The sequence below is a fragment of the Pseudorca crassidens genome, chromosome 2 (assembly GCF_039906515.1).
Source record: "Pseudorca crassidens isolate mPseCra1 chromosome 2, mPseCra1.hap1, whole genome shotgun sequence".
Lineage (NCBI taxonomy): Eukaryota > Metazoa > Chordata > Mammalia > Artiodactyla > Delphinidae > Pseudorca > Pseudorca crassidens.
Genome location: NC_090297.1, coordinates 167,745,785 through 167,765,298, shown reverse-complemented (window position 1 = coordinate 167,765,298; position 19,514 = coordinate 167,745,785). Strand labels below are relative to the sequence as shown.

Below are 19,514 nucleotides of genomic sequence, written 5' to 3'. Positions count from 1 at the left end.
GTATTAAAAAAGAAAATAAAAGAAAACTAATTGTGGTGGGAAAAGCACTTCAAACAATAAAAATCTTTTTTTATGGAAAGGTCAAAGCAGCCAGTGTGAATTTATTAAAATATTCAACAAAGCAGTACGCAAAACAAGTGGAATAATTTTTTAAAATATAAATAACTTTAGAATATAAAAGAAAATAAATGTTTATGAAAGATACACAGTAACCAGGGTAAAAATCTCCTGAAGAAGCATTAATTTCACCCATGGGATTATAATTTCTTCTACACATTGAAGTCCAAAACTATTTTCATCTGAAAATTTAAAACGGCACATTTTCTAATAAAATTTCAGTAAGCAGTTTCTTAAGTCCACGTACATTTGAATTAACTTGTTTTTTAACAGATACATAAATTTTAAGGAACAAAATAATTTATACCAGGAAATTATCTTTTAATGTCATTTTGAGATCAGACCAAATTTCAACTTACAGTTATTTACTGAATGATTACTATGTAAATAGATAGCACTGCATTACCTACAGCTGCAGGGGGGAAAAAAGCACAGCCTGGACAAAGAATTAGAACATAATTAATATGGAAGACAAGTGTTATACCTCTTCTGCTGCCTCTTCAAATGTAGCAAATGCACTGTGCCCCTCCTGCCAAAGGAATTCACGAGTACGCAGGAAAGGCTGAGGATGCTTGAACTCCCAACGCTGGAAGAGGCAAGAACACAATTTAATCTTTAGAGAGAGCTTTTCAATTTTTGGTAACAACTTTATACGGTAAGTAATCAGAAATCATAATTGTAATCCAAAATACTTCAAAAATGCTTCCATACTCCCAATCCTTTGAATATAAAAACAAGAAAAAAAAATGTGTGTGTTTGTGTGTGTGTGTGTGTGTGTGTGTGTGTATTTAAATGAATAAGAAGAATAATGAAAGAATGTAAGAAGGGATGTGCACCTACCACCACATTGCACCACTGATTGAGCCTGATGGGCAGGTCTCTGTGGGACTGCACCCATTTCGCGTATGCAGGATACATTACTGAAAAGACACAGGAAAATACAGGCAGTTAGTCACTAAAGGTTTTATTCCCCTTTGAAGGCTGGTTAGTGTTAAACAGGAAACATAATTAATAGGAATTAAAATGCTGTGCTTGTGCAGGTAAGTGAACGGTATTGTATTCCATCAAACGAATTAGTCAAGGGAATAAGTCCACCTAAAACTGACCGTATTTTATTTTCTTCACAATGAGATTTACATTTAATTTTATAGCTTTTCGGCTGTTTTACTTCTAAAAACACTAAGTGAACATCTTATAGTATATACTGTGTTCTACGTTAAGTTCTTTCCTTTCATTATCCTGTTCAATCCTCACATTCAACCCATGAAATGGATATCATAATCTCAATATTGACAACGTGGAAGCTGAGCTTAGAGAAGTTAAATCACTTGCTGAATCCAGCACAGTTACCCATTAGAAACAGAATTTAGGTTAAATCTATCTGATGCATCTACCCAGGGTCTGAAACCTCTTGCCATCAACTGCTAATTTAAGTGAAGGTGCCTTTCTTATCATAGCCCATTCAGGATTATCTATAATTAGTAAAACAAAATATAACTTTGCCAATTTGGTATGTGAAAAAAAGCTGGTTATCATAATTTTAATAATACATCATTATATACTATTATACAAGAGTATCGCTAAAAGTATCAAATAAAAAGCAAACAATCCTTAACTCTAAAGATAGATAATCCCTTTGGAGACAGTGACAAGCCCAAAGACTCAAAATTTCCAAGTGGTACTCCCATTTATTATGTGCAATTTTAGGAAAATCATTTAACCCTTCAGAGATCTTTTTTTTAACCTGCAAAATGGAAATAACAATAGCTGTCCCTACTTTCCTAACTACACTACTGTTAGAATAATACAAGGTGTAAATGAAATCACTTAGTAACCTATAAAAACCCTATATAAATGCAAATGTAATATTAAAATGACTAATTTGAAGAAAATAAGGCAGTAAACATTAGTGTTTACAATTTTATAATCAATTCCAAGAATAAAAACTATTCTAAGAATAAAACTTCTTGGAAAGCTCTGAAAAATTAGAGCATGAAATTAAAAATGATTTAAAATTGCTTTAAAAAAAATCTTTATCCTAATGATAAACAGCTCCACAATGAATATTGTACAGAGAATAAAATTCTATGCCACTTAAGTCTGCATTTATCTTCATCAACATTCATTAAACTTGATATCATCAATAAGCATTATAAATATCACAAAATAAAAGGTGAGACTCAACTCTAGAAGCTGTCTCTATTGTTCAATGAGCTTTTCTCCTGTGTTCCAAGGCCCATCCTCACCTGTTTCACTGGTAGGACGAACAGCAATTGGTTCTGCCAACTCTGTTTTGCCAGATCTTGTCACCCAAGCAACCTAGTAAGATGAAATCATTTTTCATACATTTTTTAAACAGCACTTTAGAGGAAGAGCACAGTTATAGTCAAAACTCTATTTCAAGTTTTGCTCTATCAATTAAGGCAAGTTAAAGTAACTGCTTCTGTTCACTGTGAGAAAAGGTAGATACTTACTGTCTTTATAATGTTTACTGAAAACTAAAAGCCAGTTAATTAGTGAATGTAACAAAAAGAATCATGACTTGCCCTGATGAAAGAAATCTAATTTTTTTTAAATGGCTTTACATTTCTCTAAGTTGGCTGCAGTAACTTGCCTTTTAAATTACTATTCAAGTATGAACTGAAAATATACTTCTGAGTTCATGACAGAAAACTGCAAAAAATAAATAAAGCAGGCTAACTTACCTCAGGGGCAAAGTCAGCAACATGAGTCTTCTCTTTCTCTAATGCACCTTGAGACACAAACATGGGGAAATAGCAGTTTTCAACACCAAGTTTCTTGATCTCAGCATCAAAAAAGTCCTTGATGGATTCCCAAATGGAATATGCCCAGGGACGAAGGATATAGCAGCCACTTACATCATAGTATTCAATCATTTCTGACTTTGTGATGACCTTTTTAAAAGAAAAATATAGTCTATGAAGCCTAAATTGAACCAAAATTATAGTATAAGTGCCAAGAGTATGATAGCCAAGCTTCAAGTCTGGAGGCTTCCCCTGTTGGTACATCCTCTTAATGTGCGTGTAAAATGGATCATTCTAGACTGAGAAACACCAGGGCTCTGAATTCTTAAGACGACTTGAATTCTAACCTTGCTTCTGCTGTTTTACTATTTTGTGACTTAGGACTAATCCTTTTACCTCACCAAAAAAACAAAACAAAATAAAAAATCAAATAATGACTATCTCACAGGGCTACTTCTCAATTCAATACTTTCTGTGACATTGCTTTGAAAACTGACATGTTACATGACTATGCTATGTATTTTAAAGGCAATATGCATTATTACTTTGTGTCTGGATTTTAGAATCTAAATATAAAGTAGCCTTTGAGAAATTTAAAACATAAAAATCAACAGAACCCATACTCACTTGAGAATACCAATCTGCAAGATTTTCTTCTTTTTTTGCCTCAAGACCCAACCTGCAGATATAAAAAATACAAATCTCTTCATCCAGCAATTGCTTTGTGGCTGAAATGGAAATAAACCTCTAAACCTCAAAAGAGCTTGGTTTTCCTTCAGTCTGAGTTATTTCTATATTTATATCTCTTCTATATTCATTCCCATGATGTTTTTAACCTAGAAAACAGTTCAATCATCTCTTAAAAGATTGTGTGATGCTATCCATCAAAAGCTAGGAAAACTAATAAGCGTAACAAAAGCTATGACTTTAATGCAGACATTCCTTTTACAAAGTTCTTTATAAGGAAATGTATTTGTAGCAAAGACAGAGCCTATTCACATAGTGTTCTCACTAAAAAATAAAAAGAATCTTTTGCCAGTTTCAATCCAGATAAAAATATAGTAAGATCAGTGTCTCATTAAAAGTAATATGTAAAAAGTAGTAAAGACAATGGCTATATGTATACATGTGTCAATACATAAGTGTGTGTGTATATATATATATATATATCCTTACATGTAAGTTTTTTTCTATAAGTTTTTCCTTTAACCACAGTAAATAAAAGTTGCAGAGACAGACGCTTCCAAAATAAATTAGATCTGCAATAAAAAACTATTCTAGAGATATGGGAACATATGTATATGTATAACTGATTCACTTTGTTATAAAGCAGAAACTAACACACCATTGTAAAGCAATTATACTCCAATAAAGATGTTAAAAAAAAAGTTTGAAGTCATTAATGATGGTGATTGTGCAATAAACTCTAAGAAATAAAAAAAAAAACTATTCTAGACAATAATCTTTTTAATGAAACACCAACCATTATTCAGGAAACTGTGGTCTTATGATCCACATAGAAAAATCTACCCATTAGTTATGTTTTATAAAAGGTACATCTTTTTAGAGTTTACAAACAAGGCTTTATTGGCTTAAAATCTTAATGTATTTATGTTTGAATTCTCTGTTGTTTCACTTTGATACATCCCAACAAAATGCCTACATGAAATCTTGCCGTTTCACAAGCAGTCAGAAGGTAAAAAATGAGAAGTTCTATTCTCACTTCTACTATTCTATAATGCTGATCACCCAGTCAATGGGCAAGAAAATAACTGTTGTATTCTCTTGTTTGAGGAGACACTGTGTGTATACTGTGAGTGATGAGAGGCAGAATTTGAAATTCAGCTAAACAAATCTAACACCAAAGTATCTCTAAATAGTAGCTGCTAACAACAGCCTAACTTAGGTTCAGCTTAGAGTGAACCTCACATAAAGTTCACTCTAATTTTGGGATGTGGATAATGGGGGAATCATACTGTTCATATGGATTAGAAGATATTGAAACACCATCTATTCCACAGTGCTGCCTTTAAACCAGCTTTGTTTTATATTTAACCAATTTTAAAAGCCTATTGAGAACAAAGTTCTCGTTTAGTCCCCACAAAAGATTTTCATTTGAAAAATCTGCTAAAGTGCAAAACAACGTGTACAGCTAAGCTAACAATTGTGTTACAAGGGAGAAAGAAGAGGAAAAATATATATATATATATACACACACATATATATTTGTTTTTACTTGTGTAAGCAAATGAAAATCTCTCAGTGCATAGGGAAGAAACTAGTAACAGTGGTTACCAATTCATTATGGTGGTAGGAGGAACTGGGAAGATGGGAAAGAAGCATAGGAGTGAGACTGCACTGAACTCTTTATATTCTAAGATTCTTGAACCAAGCAAACGAATGTGTTACCTATTTAAATAAACAGAAAATGAACAAAAACTATCTGCTGACATTATACCTTTAGCATTCTCCAATTTAATGTGATAGTCAAACTACCCAAAATTTGTTTTTTTAAAAAAATAATTAATCCAAAACTTTGCTTCACTTCCAATGAAGTTTCCACGTTTTATTACCTGGTCTGCTTCTTAGGCCCTTGTCCTTCCCCTGGTCCACTTGATGACAGCCCACTTCCTTGGTTTTTAGAAGAGTCTTTCTTTTGGCCATCGTTTTGTTTCTGAGTTTTATTCTGCTTTTCAGATTTATTTTCTTTTTCTTTCTTTTTCTTATCTTTTTCCTCAGCCCCATTGGCAGAGACAGGCTTATAATCTACTCCCGTCAGAGACTTGTACTGTGCCTTCAGCTGAAGGAGTTCTTGTACAGCTGTACCTACTTGATCCTTTAATAAAAGAGGAAACAGAGAAGAGAGCATTTAATTCAAATCACTATCTAAGCACCAATGTCCAACGCTTTATAAGCAGATTTGAAAACACAAAGGCAGAGGGTATGGGGTAGGGGTGGAGAATGTTAAATACACACTCCTGAAAATGAATAAAAGAGCATGAGAAACAGAACTGGAAAATACTGATTAAAAAACTGTACTATAACTGCACTGTTCAAAGAATAGCCACTGGCCACATGTGGCTGATTAAATTTAAATTAAAGTAAATAAAACTTAAAATTCAGTTCCTCAGTCACAGAGCCGCATTTCAAGGGCTCAACAGTCCTTGCGGCTAGTAACTACTGTACTGGACAGAACTGTTAGAGAACATTTCCATCATCTCAGAAAGTCCTATTAGAAAGCACTAGGATATAATATGTATTCTACTGTAATTTGAGTCATTAAATTATATAAGTTGAACATTGCAGAGTTATAAAAAATGACAGTGATCAAGTTTCTATATTATTGGTTAAACTTCAAAACCTATAACGACTTACTGTTTTCCACTCACCTGAATCGGTACCAACATATCCTCCTCCTATAAAGATAACACAACTAGCGCACACTATACTAGAGCTCAAGATAAAACTTGCCATTTGAGACTGACGGAGCTTTAGGAGAATGAGTCAAACAAAGAGGAGGGCCTACAATATGCCAGGCACTGATATGGTCTAGGTCCCTATTCTCAAGGATCTTACAGACGAGAGAGAAACAGACAACTTAACAATTAAACTAGCTGTTAAACGATTTAAGTGTTATGTCAGAGAAAGGCAGTGTCACATGAGAATGACCAGGCCACTCTAGCTGGGATGGGGGATGGGGGATGGGGGTTAGGATCAACAAACGCTTCTCTAAAAGGCAAGATGAAAAAGTTGAGAACCGCCATCATAAGTAGAAGTTAGCCAGATCTGACGGGACACTAAGGGTTCCAGGCAAAGAAAACGGCCTGTAGTGTAAGAAACAAAAACACACAAACGTTAATACCACACTAACCTTAGAAGCTTTTTCAGCTTTAAGTTTTCGAACTACTTCTCCTTGAGTAGCTACTTTGTCAAAAAGTGATTTGGCTTCTGGTGTTTCTGGACCACGAGGCTCAGAGCTTCTGGATGGACTTGAATCTGAACTTTGTGATGATGGCGGCTGACCAGGAACGTACTCCTTCCCAGTTTTTTCTTTATACTGAGCTTTCAGGGACAGTAAACATTCTACAGCTTCATTTACTTTAGCCTGAGATAAAAGAGAAAAATAAAAAAGTATTTAACGCTTTCTGAAATTTCTGAAAATTTCAATGATTATTAAAAATCATTAACTACCACCAAAATATTCCTGTAAATAATCATCATGGAGAAACCCAAGCACAAAGGAGCTAAATCATCATCCTAAAAGAGCAAATGAAAGCTAAAGAAAAGTTCAAAATATAAAGATCATAAATCTATATACAAATCATAAAAGTAAACATAAATGCCCATACACATACATAAAGTGTAAATGACTTTACACTTTACATATGTAAACAGACAAATTATAGAACACCCCAGCAAACTGTCCGTTTCCAAGCCCTGGGACGGTAAACAGTGGAGCCCGAATTTACAAAATCAGAATTTGCCTGTATGAATCCTTATTTTCTTCAGCCTATTAAACAGACACTAAATACAGCACTGGAAAAAAAAAACCCACAGTATGGACTCAACTAAAGAATAGCTACATCACTCTTAAAAATTTACAGTGAAATGAGAAGGTATGTTGAGGTTTTAATTAGACATTCAGCTATATATATCAGCCTCTGATACTTCAACAGAATTATGATGAAAAAGAATGAAATACTCAGCCCAACTGAGACACTTGTGACTTCAGCAGAGGAGGACAGGCAAAGGGCCCACGCTGGACACCTTACCTGAATGGTGATACCATCTAACCACAAACTACACTATATACTATATACTATACCACTGGAAAGTCAAGGTATCAATCAAAACAGAGAAAAAGTGCCTCCCAATTACCTTATCCAAGTTTTATGGCTACATTCTAACAGTGCTCCAAATAGCTAAGAGGAACCCAACACAAGCAGAAAGAATACTAAAATGGGGGTCAAAGGAACACAGGAAGAACCGGTATACCTTCAAAGAATTTGCATGTACAAAATAGCAACTGACATTTCCTTGTCTAACGCTTTATGATACAGCTTTGCTGCCTGTTAGCGTCTACCACACTAGGCATCACAGAGGAAGTAAAGGTAAGAGGAGAAATTGCAAAGAGAAATGAGTAGGTTGTCTGATTTGTACTCCTGACCTGTCTCTTGTTTATATTCTGTCTTTAGAACTGAATGTTTCCAGAACAAAATCCTAAGAAAAAGAACATAGTCAATCAGACACACAAGAATCAAGAAACTTCCATCAGCTAAAAAAAGGAAAATGGCATCCAATAGTTAAGGGACTTTCCTGTAACCATTTCTACAAAAAGAGGCCTATTTGAAAGAAGTTCCATTTTATACTATAAGCAGGTATTGACTAGAGTTTGAAGTCAGATGGCACACATTTCACAAAGGAAAAACCCTTGTGTGGCAAGATTACAAATTGAAATATTATAAAGGAGAAAATATGGACAAACCACTTCATTACTGAATGAAATATTCTAAAAGTGGAGTAAAATTATATATGTCTATATCCTCTCCAACTAAATTATTATTAGTTAAATTTTTCAGGCTATTTTTCGAAACAGTGAAATCATACTACTTGCTATGCAGTCTTATCTGATGATTTAGAAGGTACCTAAAGATTCTTGAAAGAATTATCAATATAAAACATAATTACTATCACTTTATGGCCTATTTACTCTGTGCCAGATACTATGCTAAGTGCTTTACATAGACCATCTTATTCAATTCTCAAAACAACCCTGATCCATTTTATAGAAGAAAGAAGAAAAGCTTAGAAAGATTAAGTACCTTATCCAAAGTTATACAGTAAGTGGTAGAGTGAGAATTTTAATCTTCGGTTTATTCTAGAGTCTTTCATCTTGAACACAATAGTATGCACCGCATTACAGAAGGTATGAGACAATGATCTAAATTTCAACGTTCATTTTAATCCTACTAACTAACATGCCATGAACACTGCTTTTTCAAAAGAGGTCTTTGATTCTCACTTGAATACGTCTCATAGAATGAGAAAAAAATAATTTCTTTTAATATTCTAGTTTTCTGGATCAAAAGACATTTACAAAGAGAAATTGGATAGTACTACTCAGTAGTACAAGATTACACAACAGCAGAATGTTAAAAAACACTTGTTAATAGATCTTAAGTCTTTAATGGACAAAGGCTGTTTTAAACTCACCTAACATGTGCCAACACAGACAAGAAAAAAGTTTTCAATAAGTAATTGTTGATGTGGATGAATGAGAATGGAAACAGCCTACAAAAAGACTTCAGTAAAGGTTTAAGATGGGAATTTGAGGAAGTAAAAATGACGTTGAAAGAATGATTTAAAACATGACTGAAAATGTAGAAAATGGATGAGAACACACCTGGTTGGAATGCATGAAAAGTACACAAACTGTTTTTGCAGCAGCCACTAGATGGAAACACTTCCCCATGGGGAAAGGTGGCAACTTTAATACAAAGAAAAACCTAGAACTTAACCAATTCAAAATAGTAAGAACAGAACCTTTCAAAATGGCCTCAGCACCTCAACGATCAGTGAAAAAAGCTTTAAAAAATACTTCTTTCAAACTGTATTTTTTTCCCAACTCTATTCACAGTCACCCACCTTTGCTCCTCACTAACACAGCTGAGGGAATTACACCTCCACACATTAATGACGACTCCCCAGAGCAAAGATTCTCACTTCGCTGGGGGTGGGGGGGGGCGGGGGCGGAGGTTGGTGGTGAATGGTAATCAGAAGAGGGAGTCTTTCAAATGTGGGAGAGGGAGTGTGAAGCTTGTATCATATTAAAAAGTCTGCTTGGGGGCTTCCCTGGTGGCGCAGTGGTTGAGAGTCCGCCTGCCGATGCAGGGGATGCGGGTTCGTGCCCCGGTCCGGGAAGATCCCACGTGCCGCAGAGCGGCTGGGCCCGTGAGCCATGGCTGCTGAGCTTGCGCGTCCGGAGCCTGTGCTCCGCAGCGGGAGAGGCCACAACAGTTAGAGGCCTGTGTACCGCCAAAAAAAAAAAAAAGTCTGCTTGGAGATTTAGCAAACTTAAAGTTTGAAGGTTTTCAAAGAAACGCATTTTTTCTCTAAATCAATGGATCAGAAATCTATGTTTAGCTTAAGCCTGTAAGAAACAGCCGGTTTAGTGAACCTGGATCCCAGGAACCAATACAGCACAGGAAAGGGCCCAGACTCCTCAGTCAACCTGGATTAGAACACCTGTTTTGCCATTTCTCACCTGGTTCACTTACCTACATGACAATGTATCTGCTACTTTTCTGACACAAATAAATCAATACAAACTCCTCTGATTTTCCTAGAAGATCCTTCAGCTGAAGTAAGTCTTGTGAAATGTCTTGTTTCACAAGATGGTTGGATTTATACTTGCTTAGAGCAAATTTAAGTTTGCATTAAGTACCACATACAAATATAGCAGAAACCCACTAACACAAATTCCAAACAAGAAGCTCAAAACCATCAAGGGAAAGACGGGTTTGTTTCTTCTCATTTTCTCCGCCTACGACATTTATTTTTTGGCCTGAGAATTCTTAAGGCTATTTGGGGTGGGTGTGAGGAGTAGTGGTTTTCCAGAACAGCCTGTTTAATGGACAAAGGGATATAACAATGTGTTTCCTTTCTTGATAACCTGTGATTTGGGTTTTAAAACCAAAAACATTGGTGTAAAATACAAAGAGCAAAGGTTGGTGAAACATTTAAGATGAATTCCTGGGGGCATGAAATGCAAGGTGCTGTGAATTAAAATGCTGCAGGCGCAGAAGTAAAAGGTGACCAGCACCCCCTCGACACAACGAGGTTTGACAAGACGAAACAATTGTGGATTATTATTTTGATTCAACGTAGTCATCATCTGATTTTGCTGCCATTCATTACTTCAATTTTTAAAATCTTTAACTATAAAGGTTCTGAAAAGTCTTTCCACTAAGGGAAAGACTTTTCAATAATAAAGGGCCCAGGCCAGACAGTAAATATATTAGGCTTTGCAAGTCTGTTGCAACTACTCAGCTCTGGAATTACAGGGCTAAAACGGCCATGGACAATATGTAAACTAGTAAGTGTGGTTGTGTTCCAGTAACATTTTACTTACGGAACACAGGTGCAGGCCACAGTTTGCCAAGCCCTGTCCTGGAGTCTGAAGTGTCATAGTATTCCATAAAACCTTTGATTTACCATTTTCTGACTCCCATTTCAAGAAATACTATAAATTCATGTTCAAAACACTTCACTCAAAAAAAAAAAAACAACACTCAAATTTCAAATCAGAGGAATCTGTTCAAAATCAAAACTTTATTTTTTAGAACTGTAACTTTAAAACTTTCAAAGTTAATACTTAAAATGTGAAAAGTGGTCTTAACTATTAAAGTAACTCAGTGGTAAGAGTTATTAAATAGTTGGTGTGTTCTTGGATTTCCACCTCACACTTTGCTTGATCCCCACTTTAATGCAACAATCTACTGGGCAGGAGGAAAAGGAAAGGGGAGCAGAAGGTGGACTTGAAGGGGCACTGAGGGTGAACGTGAAGGTTTTTATTCTTTGCCCACATTATGCTTATATTCTGCCTTCATGCTTAAAAGTTCGTGCACGGAATCACCGATCTGATCCTGAAAAAGAAAAGGGGGTGGGGGGGAACGAATAGAGGAAGAAAAGTCTCGTTGAAACCTGTAACCATAAAACCTCAGCCGACCACTTTCCTTACTTTAGTGGTAGTAACATGACGTAGGAAATGGAATGATAAAGCGGCTTAGAGAAATTATTAATGTTAAAACAAGCACAGACTTGCTTAATAAATAACAAACTAGTAAAACCATGACTCTCTGGTGCTTAGAATGTCTCTAACTGGAAATAACTTGGGACTGAATCAAAATTGGAATCCACGCTTTGCAAACTTCAGGAAGTTACTTTTACATTCATATTCACTTCAGATAGTAGTTTCTCATTGGCTACTAAAACCAAATAAAAAAAGGAGTATTATTTGAATATTATTGTATGTGGTGTTGTGAGGATTAAATGCAAAAATAGTAATGTATAGTGAACAGTGCCAGATATAGTCTACATAACACTTCCATTCAGAGTAACTGTGTTGGTTCTCTAGGAAAAAAGAGCAATTTACTACTGTTGGCATTTAGAGAAAGAAAAAAATATATATATATAAGTAATATTTTGAAGCACAAATATGGTACATTGTAGGCTTTCAATAAATGTAGGTTAAACTACACTGAGTCAGATTCATTTCAGTACCACATTTATCATTATCAAAAAGCACCTAGTGAAAGTACCTGCCCAATTTACATAGAAATGTAGAGTTTTTTACCCACAGGCTGATTTTCATAACTTCAGCAGTGCTATTTTATGAATGTAATCCATTAACCCAACAGGATGGGAAATAAGAGTTGGCTGTTGCTCTGAGTATAATGGTTGCCGTTGTTACTACCCCACACATAAGTAGCTGACCAAGAATCAGCACAGAATATCACATACTCTACTCAGAATGAAGGAATTTAAAGAGCAAAGCCCTTCCCCTCAAATTATATCTAGAAAAGGGTCCATAGTTAGTGTATGACATATACAGAGAGTACAAAATGCTCCTAACCTCACCACAGGATAGGAAATATCAAGGGTTTATATGCCGAACCCATACACCTACCAGCCTTTATTCCTTGAAGCAAAGCTGTTTTAGAGCATCACAGCTATGCAGGACTTCAACAGGCTCGTTAAAGAGAAAAGAGAAGAGATTTCTCACACTTCACAATGAAGAGACAGAAAAATAATAACTTCTGGAGCAAAACCCAAGATCTCCCCAAAGTGTTTGCTTTCCTCAGCAGAGGTCAAATGTCCATGAATGAAAGTATCTTAGGGGACAGGGTCAGATGCAGAAAAACTTGTTAATGAGGTGAGGAATTTACAACCTCAAGTTACTTAATCACTCTCCAACCAAAGCCCAGGATGTTGACCAGACCACAGATCCCCAGGAACATTTTAGAACAGATCTCCTCCAGTCACATAGGTCAAGCCCAGTGGTTCATCACACCTCTCTGTGTTCATGCCACAGTCCAGATTCTACAGTTTTTGGTAGCTTATCCAGTTACAGCACTACTAGTTTGATCATGTTTTAGAACTATGCTACTATTTGAGTAGAACCACATGTCTTGATTATTAAACTTGATTCTTCTCTATCCCAGATGCCATTCCTTTTGCCTCTTATTTAGAACAAGCAATCCTGTTCCACACTCAGTGCTACCACCCACTTGGCCAAATGTTTTGCCTAAAGATATCGTTAAAACAAGAATGAAATTTATACTTCAGTCAAAATGTGGTATCACTTGAGGGCTCCCCTACAAAAAATCTGAAATAGTCACTGGTCAGAAACCTCTTGACAACTCATTATTCCCTGAATATCCCTTGACCTTTTGCTGGTGCATCTTCTACACCCAGTCCCAGGCTGGCGGCATCAGCACCGCCTGAACAACTCTTTACAAATGCACACTCTCTGCATGCTCTGGACTTACTGAAGCAGACACTCAAGAGGTAGGGCCCAGCAGCCTGTGTTTTAGCCAGCTCTCCGGTAATTCTGATGCACAATAAAGCTTGAGAACCACAGATCTACACTTAAGAGTACCTCCTCTGAAAGTCATTCACCTTAAAGGGCTTCTTCTACTTCAGGACTACTTTAAATATCCTTTATAACTGTTCCCCCTGGCCTGCCACTTACAGACACAGACACTTCTGAGAGCCGTTTATACATATCCCACAGGATTACAGTCTGTGCATGGCTCTTACTCAGCCCCACGCCCCTACTACATGGTAAGCTGCCTCGCACTAATATTTCCAGAGCTTGGCAGATAGCACGTATCAATAAATGTTGACTGTTATGTCAAAATACTCAGTCAGACAGTCTATAGACAACATATCTCATAAGATGAGACTAGTCTAGGTCGTTTGACCTCATAAGCTTACTTACAATGTGTCTAAACTCATTCCAGGATACTGACCTTAGGGGCTTTTTCAGCTTTCAGTTTACGAACCGCCTCCCCTTGGGCAGCAACTTCATCATACAGAGATTTACTTTCCAGAATATCTGATGATGATGTAGAAGAAACATTCTGTACTGTCGCAGCAGGAGGATTTCCAAGTTTATATTCCTGGCCAGTTTTCTCCTTATATTCAGCCTTCAAAGCCAAAAGCTGTTTTACGGCTGCATCTATATCTTCCTTTGCTCCTTTCTTGGCTTTTAATTCACGAACCACATCCCCTTGAACAGCCACTCTGTTGTAAAGGACCAAGGAATCCTCAGACGTAGCACAAGTATTATTCAAAGAAGGAGCTGACATTGTCTTAAGAGGAGTAGCTGCCTACAGAGGCAGAAAACCAAAAGTAAAATTAATTCATGTTAAATATCTTTCCACAAAATTATATCAAACTGTTTTCTAATGTTTTAAGTTAAAAACAAAATTTTAAAATTTTACTCCTTAAAAAGTTTAAATGAATAATCTCATTCCTAAAAATTTATCCTAATGAGAAATAACATAAGTAAACAAAGGTAGAGGTACACAGAGATTCACTGCAGCATTTTTATTACAGCAAAAAACTGAACCTAAATCATTACCATTAGAGGACTATTTAAAGAAATTATGACACACCCACCAGATCTGAGAACAAATCACTGCTCTACCACACACTAGCTGTGCAACCTTGAATTAGTTACTTAAACCAGTTCTGCTTTTTAACCATAAGAGAGGGATAATAATTGTATTGAACCCATCAGGTTGATGGGAAATAAAAGGTAATAAATCTATGTAAAGCTCTTAGTTACAAAGGCTGAGAAAATGTAAATATCAATGAGTTAGGTATTATTACTAGTTTTTTAAAAGATGAGATATATCTAGATTGTTGACAAAGCAAGAGCTCCATGAAATACTGTGAAACAATTTTATAGTAATGCTGTGAAACAATTCCATTTGTGTAAAATTATATATTTATAGGCATATGGTTGTATATAAGCATGTACAACAAATCCAGAGATATGTTGCCTAAACTGATTTCTGGATAGTGAATAACTATACTGTATTTATTCTCAATGACATGCTCTTCTTTCACTTAGAATGTTTTCCTCCTACTGAAACCCTTCCAACTTTAAAACCCTGCTACACCATACCTTCCCTGTGACTTTTTTCTTTAATGGTCTTCTACTTAATTTTTCAGAATAATCTCATACATATTCATTGAGCCATACGTATTAAACTCCAAAATGTTTGGCTCTACTCCAGAACTCTGTCCTGATACCAGACCCAGTATTCTGAATGGTCTTCTAGACATCTTTACCTGGATAGCTAAGAGGCACCTCAAGCTGGATCAAAGTTGCATTTTACATGGAGATTAGGTTCTAAAATCACTATGTAAGTCAAAAACCACATACACTAAAAAATTAGTCCCCCCAAATTCCTTAAATCACTCATAATTTATAGTATTTTCTTGGTGAGGTATATATATGTACAATCATAAACATTCACATATAAGTGCATAATATTATATAATAAAGGAAGACTACAATAAAGGAAGCCATTGTATCAAAACTATATACAGTCTGTTCTGCTACACTTATTTTTGGTAAGATGAACTGACTCATTCATGGTTGGTAAACAGGGGAACAATATCAATATAATACTGAAAAATCACATCACCTTGTACGTGATTTCTCCCAGTGTGTTAATGTTTTATGTCAAAGGAGCATAAAGGAAAAAGCTTACTCACAATTAAAAGAGAAAGCTTTAGAAATACATGACAATCTTACAGAAGAATGAGAAAGTCTGTATAAGTGCATTCCTTTAGGGCAGGTGGTACTTTAAAAAAATTGTTTTCCATAACATTAAACCATCTAATGAAGGTGTAAGCATGGATGAAGAAGCTTCAAAAATATATATCCTCTTCTGCTCAAAAAAAAAAAAAGTGTTGAAGCAGGGTACTCCCTGGATCAGACTTTAATTTTTTTTTAATTAATTAATTAATTTACTTATTTATTTTTGGCTGTGTTGGGTCTTAGTTACTGTGCGTGGGCTTTCTCTGGTTGTAGTGAGCGGGGGCTACTCTTTGTTGAGGTGCACGCGCTTCTCACTGTCGTGGCTTCTCTAGTGGCGGAGCACGGACTCTAGGCACGCAGGCTGCAGCAGTTGTGGCACATGCGCGCAGTAGTTATGGCTTGCAGGCTCTAGAGCTCAGGCTCAGTACTTGTGGTGCACGGGATTAGTTGCTCCACGGCATGTGAGATCTTCCCGGGCCAGGGCTCGAACCCATGTCCCTTGCATTGACAGGTGGATTGTTAACCACTGCGCCACCAGGGAAGCCCCAGACTTTAATTTGGTAACACCGGTATCTACTGGAGGCAAATACCCTCAAAGATCTATATATCAAAAGAGAGAGCAATACCCCTAAGGTTTAAGGCTGCAACGATGGCTGACTGCAATGTTGGGTACAAATGCCCGTCAACTGTATTTTAACTTCTATTAGGACCTGCGCAGGTTTCAAAGCTTTTCCAAAACCTTTTTGATACTCCTCCCACCAAGAAGCCTCTACATCCTCTCCCTTGAATCTGGGCAAGGTTATGACTGTTCAACCAATACAACATGGCAGAAGGGACTCTATGTGAGGTTTCCAAGGTTAAATCATAAACCATACAGTGATGCTTCGAACCTGTCTACTGGACACTCACTTTTGGAGCCCTGATCTGTCATATACAAAGTCTCACTACCCTGATACTCATGCTGCAGCTCTCTGTCAACACCTCCACTGAGCTCCTAGCCAACAGCCAGCATCAACTGCCACCCATGTGGGTGAGCCATTTGGGATGTCCGGCCTCGTTGAGCCTTCAATGACTGCTACCCAGCCACAATATGAATGAAACCATAAAAGATGTAGTTTTCAGTGGTTTGCCCCAATCCTATTTTTCCTGATTAGTATGTCACCTTGTAGAACATAAAGTTTTTCAGAACATACACACTGGGGCTTCCCTGGTGGCACAGTGGTTAAGAATCTGCCTGCCAATGCAGAGGACACGGGTTCGAGCCCTGGTGCAGGAAGATCCCACATGCAGAGCAACTAAAGCCTGTGGGCCACAACTACTGAGCCTGCGCTCTAGGGGCTGCGAGCCACAACTACTGAGCCCGCATGCCACAACTACTGAAGCTCGCATGCCTAGAGCCCGTGCTCTGCAACAAGAGAAGCCACCACAATGAGAAGCCCGCACACCACAACGAAGAGTAGCCCCTGCTCGCCACAACTAGAGAAAGCCCATGTGCAGCAATGAAGACCAAAAATAAAGAACACATACATTAACTCATAGCATAATACTAATAACTTTACAGAAAATGTAAAAGATGAGAGGCAGAGGTGTAAATTGGGACCAATGAGGGAACAGTAGCCAAATTTCCCATCTCGTGCTATTCTAGTATATATACTAGCAGTTCTCAAGGTGTGGCCTACAAACGCCAGAGGGTTTCTGAGACCTTTTCAAAGGAGGTCTGCAAGGTCACAGCTATTTTCATGATAATAATAAGATGTAATTTGTAGTTTTTGCTCTCACTCTCTCATGAGTACACAGTGCAGTTTTATGGAGGCTAAGGCAAATTAAAAAGATTTGCAAAACCATACCACTCTCCTAACTGAAAGTTTTCTTTTAGAAAACAGTTATTTTTCATAAAAAAATGTTATTTATATAAACATACGGTTGGGTTTATTATTGCTATTTTTTAAATGAATTAATAAATTCTTTTAAAACTTCTCAATTTTAATTTTTATGGCAAACACTGATAAATATAATCCACATAAACGAAGGTCCTCAATCACTTCTAAGTGTGAAACCAAAAAGTCTGAGAACTGCTGGTATATAAATAGCACAAGGATACTGCCCTACGTAAATTCTTGCTTCTCTTCCTTTAATTTTCTTTTGGCTAAGACTACACAGCTTTTAGTTTGTGTAAATTAAAAGCTCAAGTCATGACATTCCCGCTCTTAATAGTTCCAAACTTGTATCTCCTAATAAACTGTGCTTCTGTCTTCCCTAGCTCAGGTTAGTTACCACTCACTTACCTAGTCAACCAAAACAAAACTAGAAGTTACTGTCTTCCTATTTTACTTCCTGAATTCATGTCCTACTTTATTTCCTCCATGCCCTCATGCTCTGGCTTCCTGACCACTTATCACACCTTCTAATCCTATGTCCAATCCACCCTCCAAACTATCTTCTTCACTGCTACCAAATCTTCAATGACTACCCAACTGCCAACACCTGTGGACCCCAAACTATGCAGCAAGGCGTTCCAGGGAGCCACTGGAAATTCCTAGGGACACCACGGGATGTTTTAAATACCTAAGGTAAACAGTAACATATCCAACATCTGTCAAACACTGCATAATACAAGTTCAAGGTGGCTCGGTTTCAACATTAGTGTGTGCTACATTCCTTTCAATGATGCCATATCTTTGCAAAGCTGGATTTTTCACAGCTGTTGTGTTAAAAATCAAATACCACAGGAAAATCATTGTGGAAACAGAAAATAAGCATGGTAGTGTCCAATCTGAGTCCAAGGTTCAAGAGAGAAATAAAAGTATTATTTTTTTCTTTCAATTAATACGTCATTTTAAGAATGAAATAAAAATAAGAATGTAATTTAAATATTTAACATTTAAGAACAAAATCTTTTATAAATGAAATTTAAGTTCCTTTTCCTTCAATTTATGTATATTATTTTTTGCAAATGGCTACTAAGTTACTGGGATATAAATATTTATCTAGTTGCTTGAACTTAACTACTTAATAAAGAGAACAGTTAGGAATTTCATTCAGCCTAGAGGTGTCATGAAAAAAATTACTGGGAAACTAAGGGTGCTACGAAATAAGGAAGTTTCAGGACCTCTGGCCTGCACAATAACCCCCCTAATTCTCTAGACATGTCACGGCCTCTCAAATCCACATCCTGTAAAATGAGGACAGAAGCTGTGTCTCTATCTGGAATGTCCTCCAGACCTGGACTGCCAGGAAGATTCCTAACTCATTCTTTTTTTTTTTTTTTTTTTGCAGTACGCGGGCCTCTCACCGTTGTGGCCTCTCCCATTGCGGAGCACAGGCTCTGGATGCGCAGGCTCAGTGGTCATGGCTCACGGGCCCAGCCGCTGTGCGGCATGTGGGATCCTCCCAGACTGGGGCACGAACCCACGTCCCCTGCATCGGCAGGCGGACTCTCAACCACTGCACCACCAGGGAAGCCCCCTAACTCATTCTTAAAGACAGAGATTAAGCATTACCACCGAGATGAAAAAAAAAACAGAGGCAAAGTTTCTTATTTGCCCTTTTTCTCTTTTCTAACCCTCAATGACTGCTCGGAGCTCTTCTCCAAGATGCACTGGAGTTTGATAAAGTGCAGACAGGGAGCCAGAAAACCAGGTCACTGTCCTAACACTGTCGTAACGACTTGTTTTCTTGAGCAAGGATCTACTACAGCTCTATTAGAATTAAAAAAAGGCTTTTCTAAAAGATTCTTTTAATCTAGTCTTTCTTACTCTTTCACATAAAAAAAATTAACTTTTGAAAATCTTGTT

The 19,514-nt window shown here is 36.9% G+C and overlaps 1 protein-coding gene across 2 annotated transcripts in view; it reads right to left on the bottom strand.

Annotated features, from left to right (window-relative positions):
- Positions 1 to 19,514, bottom strand: part of EPRS1 (glutamyl-prolyl-tRNA synthetase 1) — a 68,522-nt gene that overhangs the window by 14,263 nt on the left and 34,745 nt on the right. For both annotated transcript variants that reach the window (XM_067729721.1, XM_067729722.1), the window contains 8 exons: positions 13,916 to 14,275; positions 6,754 to 6,987; positions 5,456 to 5,718; positions 3,510 to 3,561; positions 2,823 to 3,032; positions 2,364 to 2,436; positions 958 to 1,037; positions 602 to 703 (listed from right to left, as the gene is read on the bottom strand). In XM_067729721.1, the coding sequence (XP_067585822.1) occupies positions 602 to 703; positions 958 to 1,037; positions 2,364 to 2,436; positions 2,823 to 3,032; positions 3,510 to 3,561; positions 5,456 to 5,718; positions 6,754 to 6,987; positions 13,916 to 14,275 (1,374 nt within the window). The remainder of the gene's footprint in view (positions 1 to 601; positions 704 to 957; positions 1,038 to 2,363; positions 2,437 to 2,822; positions 3,033 to 3,509; positions 3,562 to 5,455; positions 5,719 to 6,753; positions 6,988 to 13,915; positions 14,276 to 19,514) is intronic.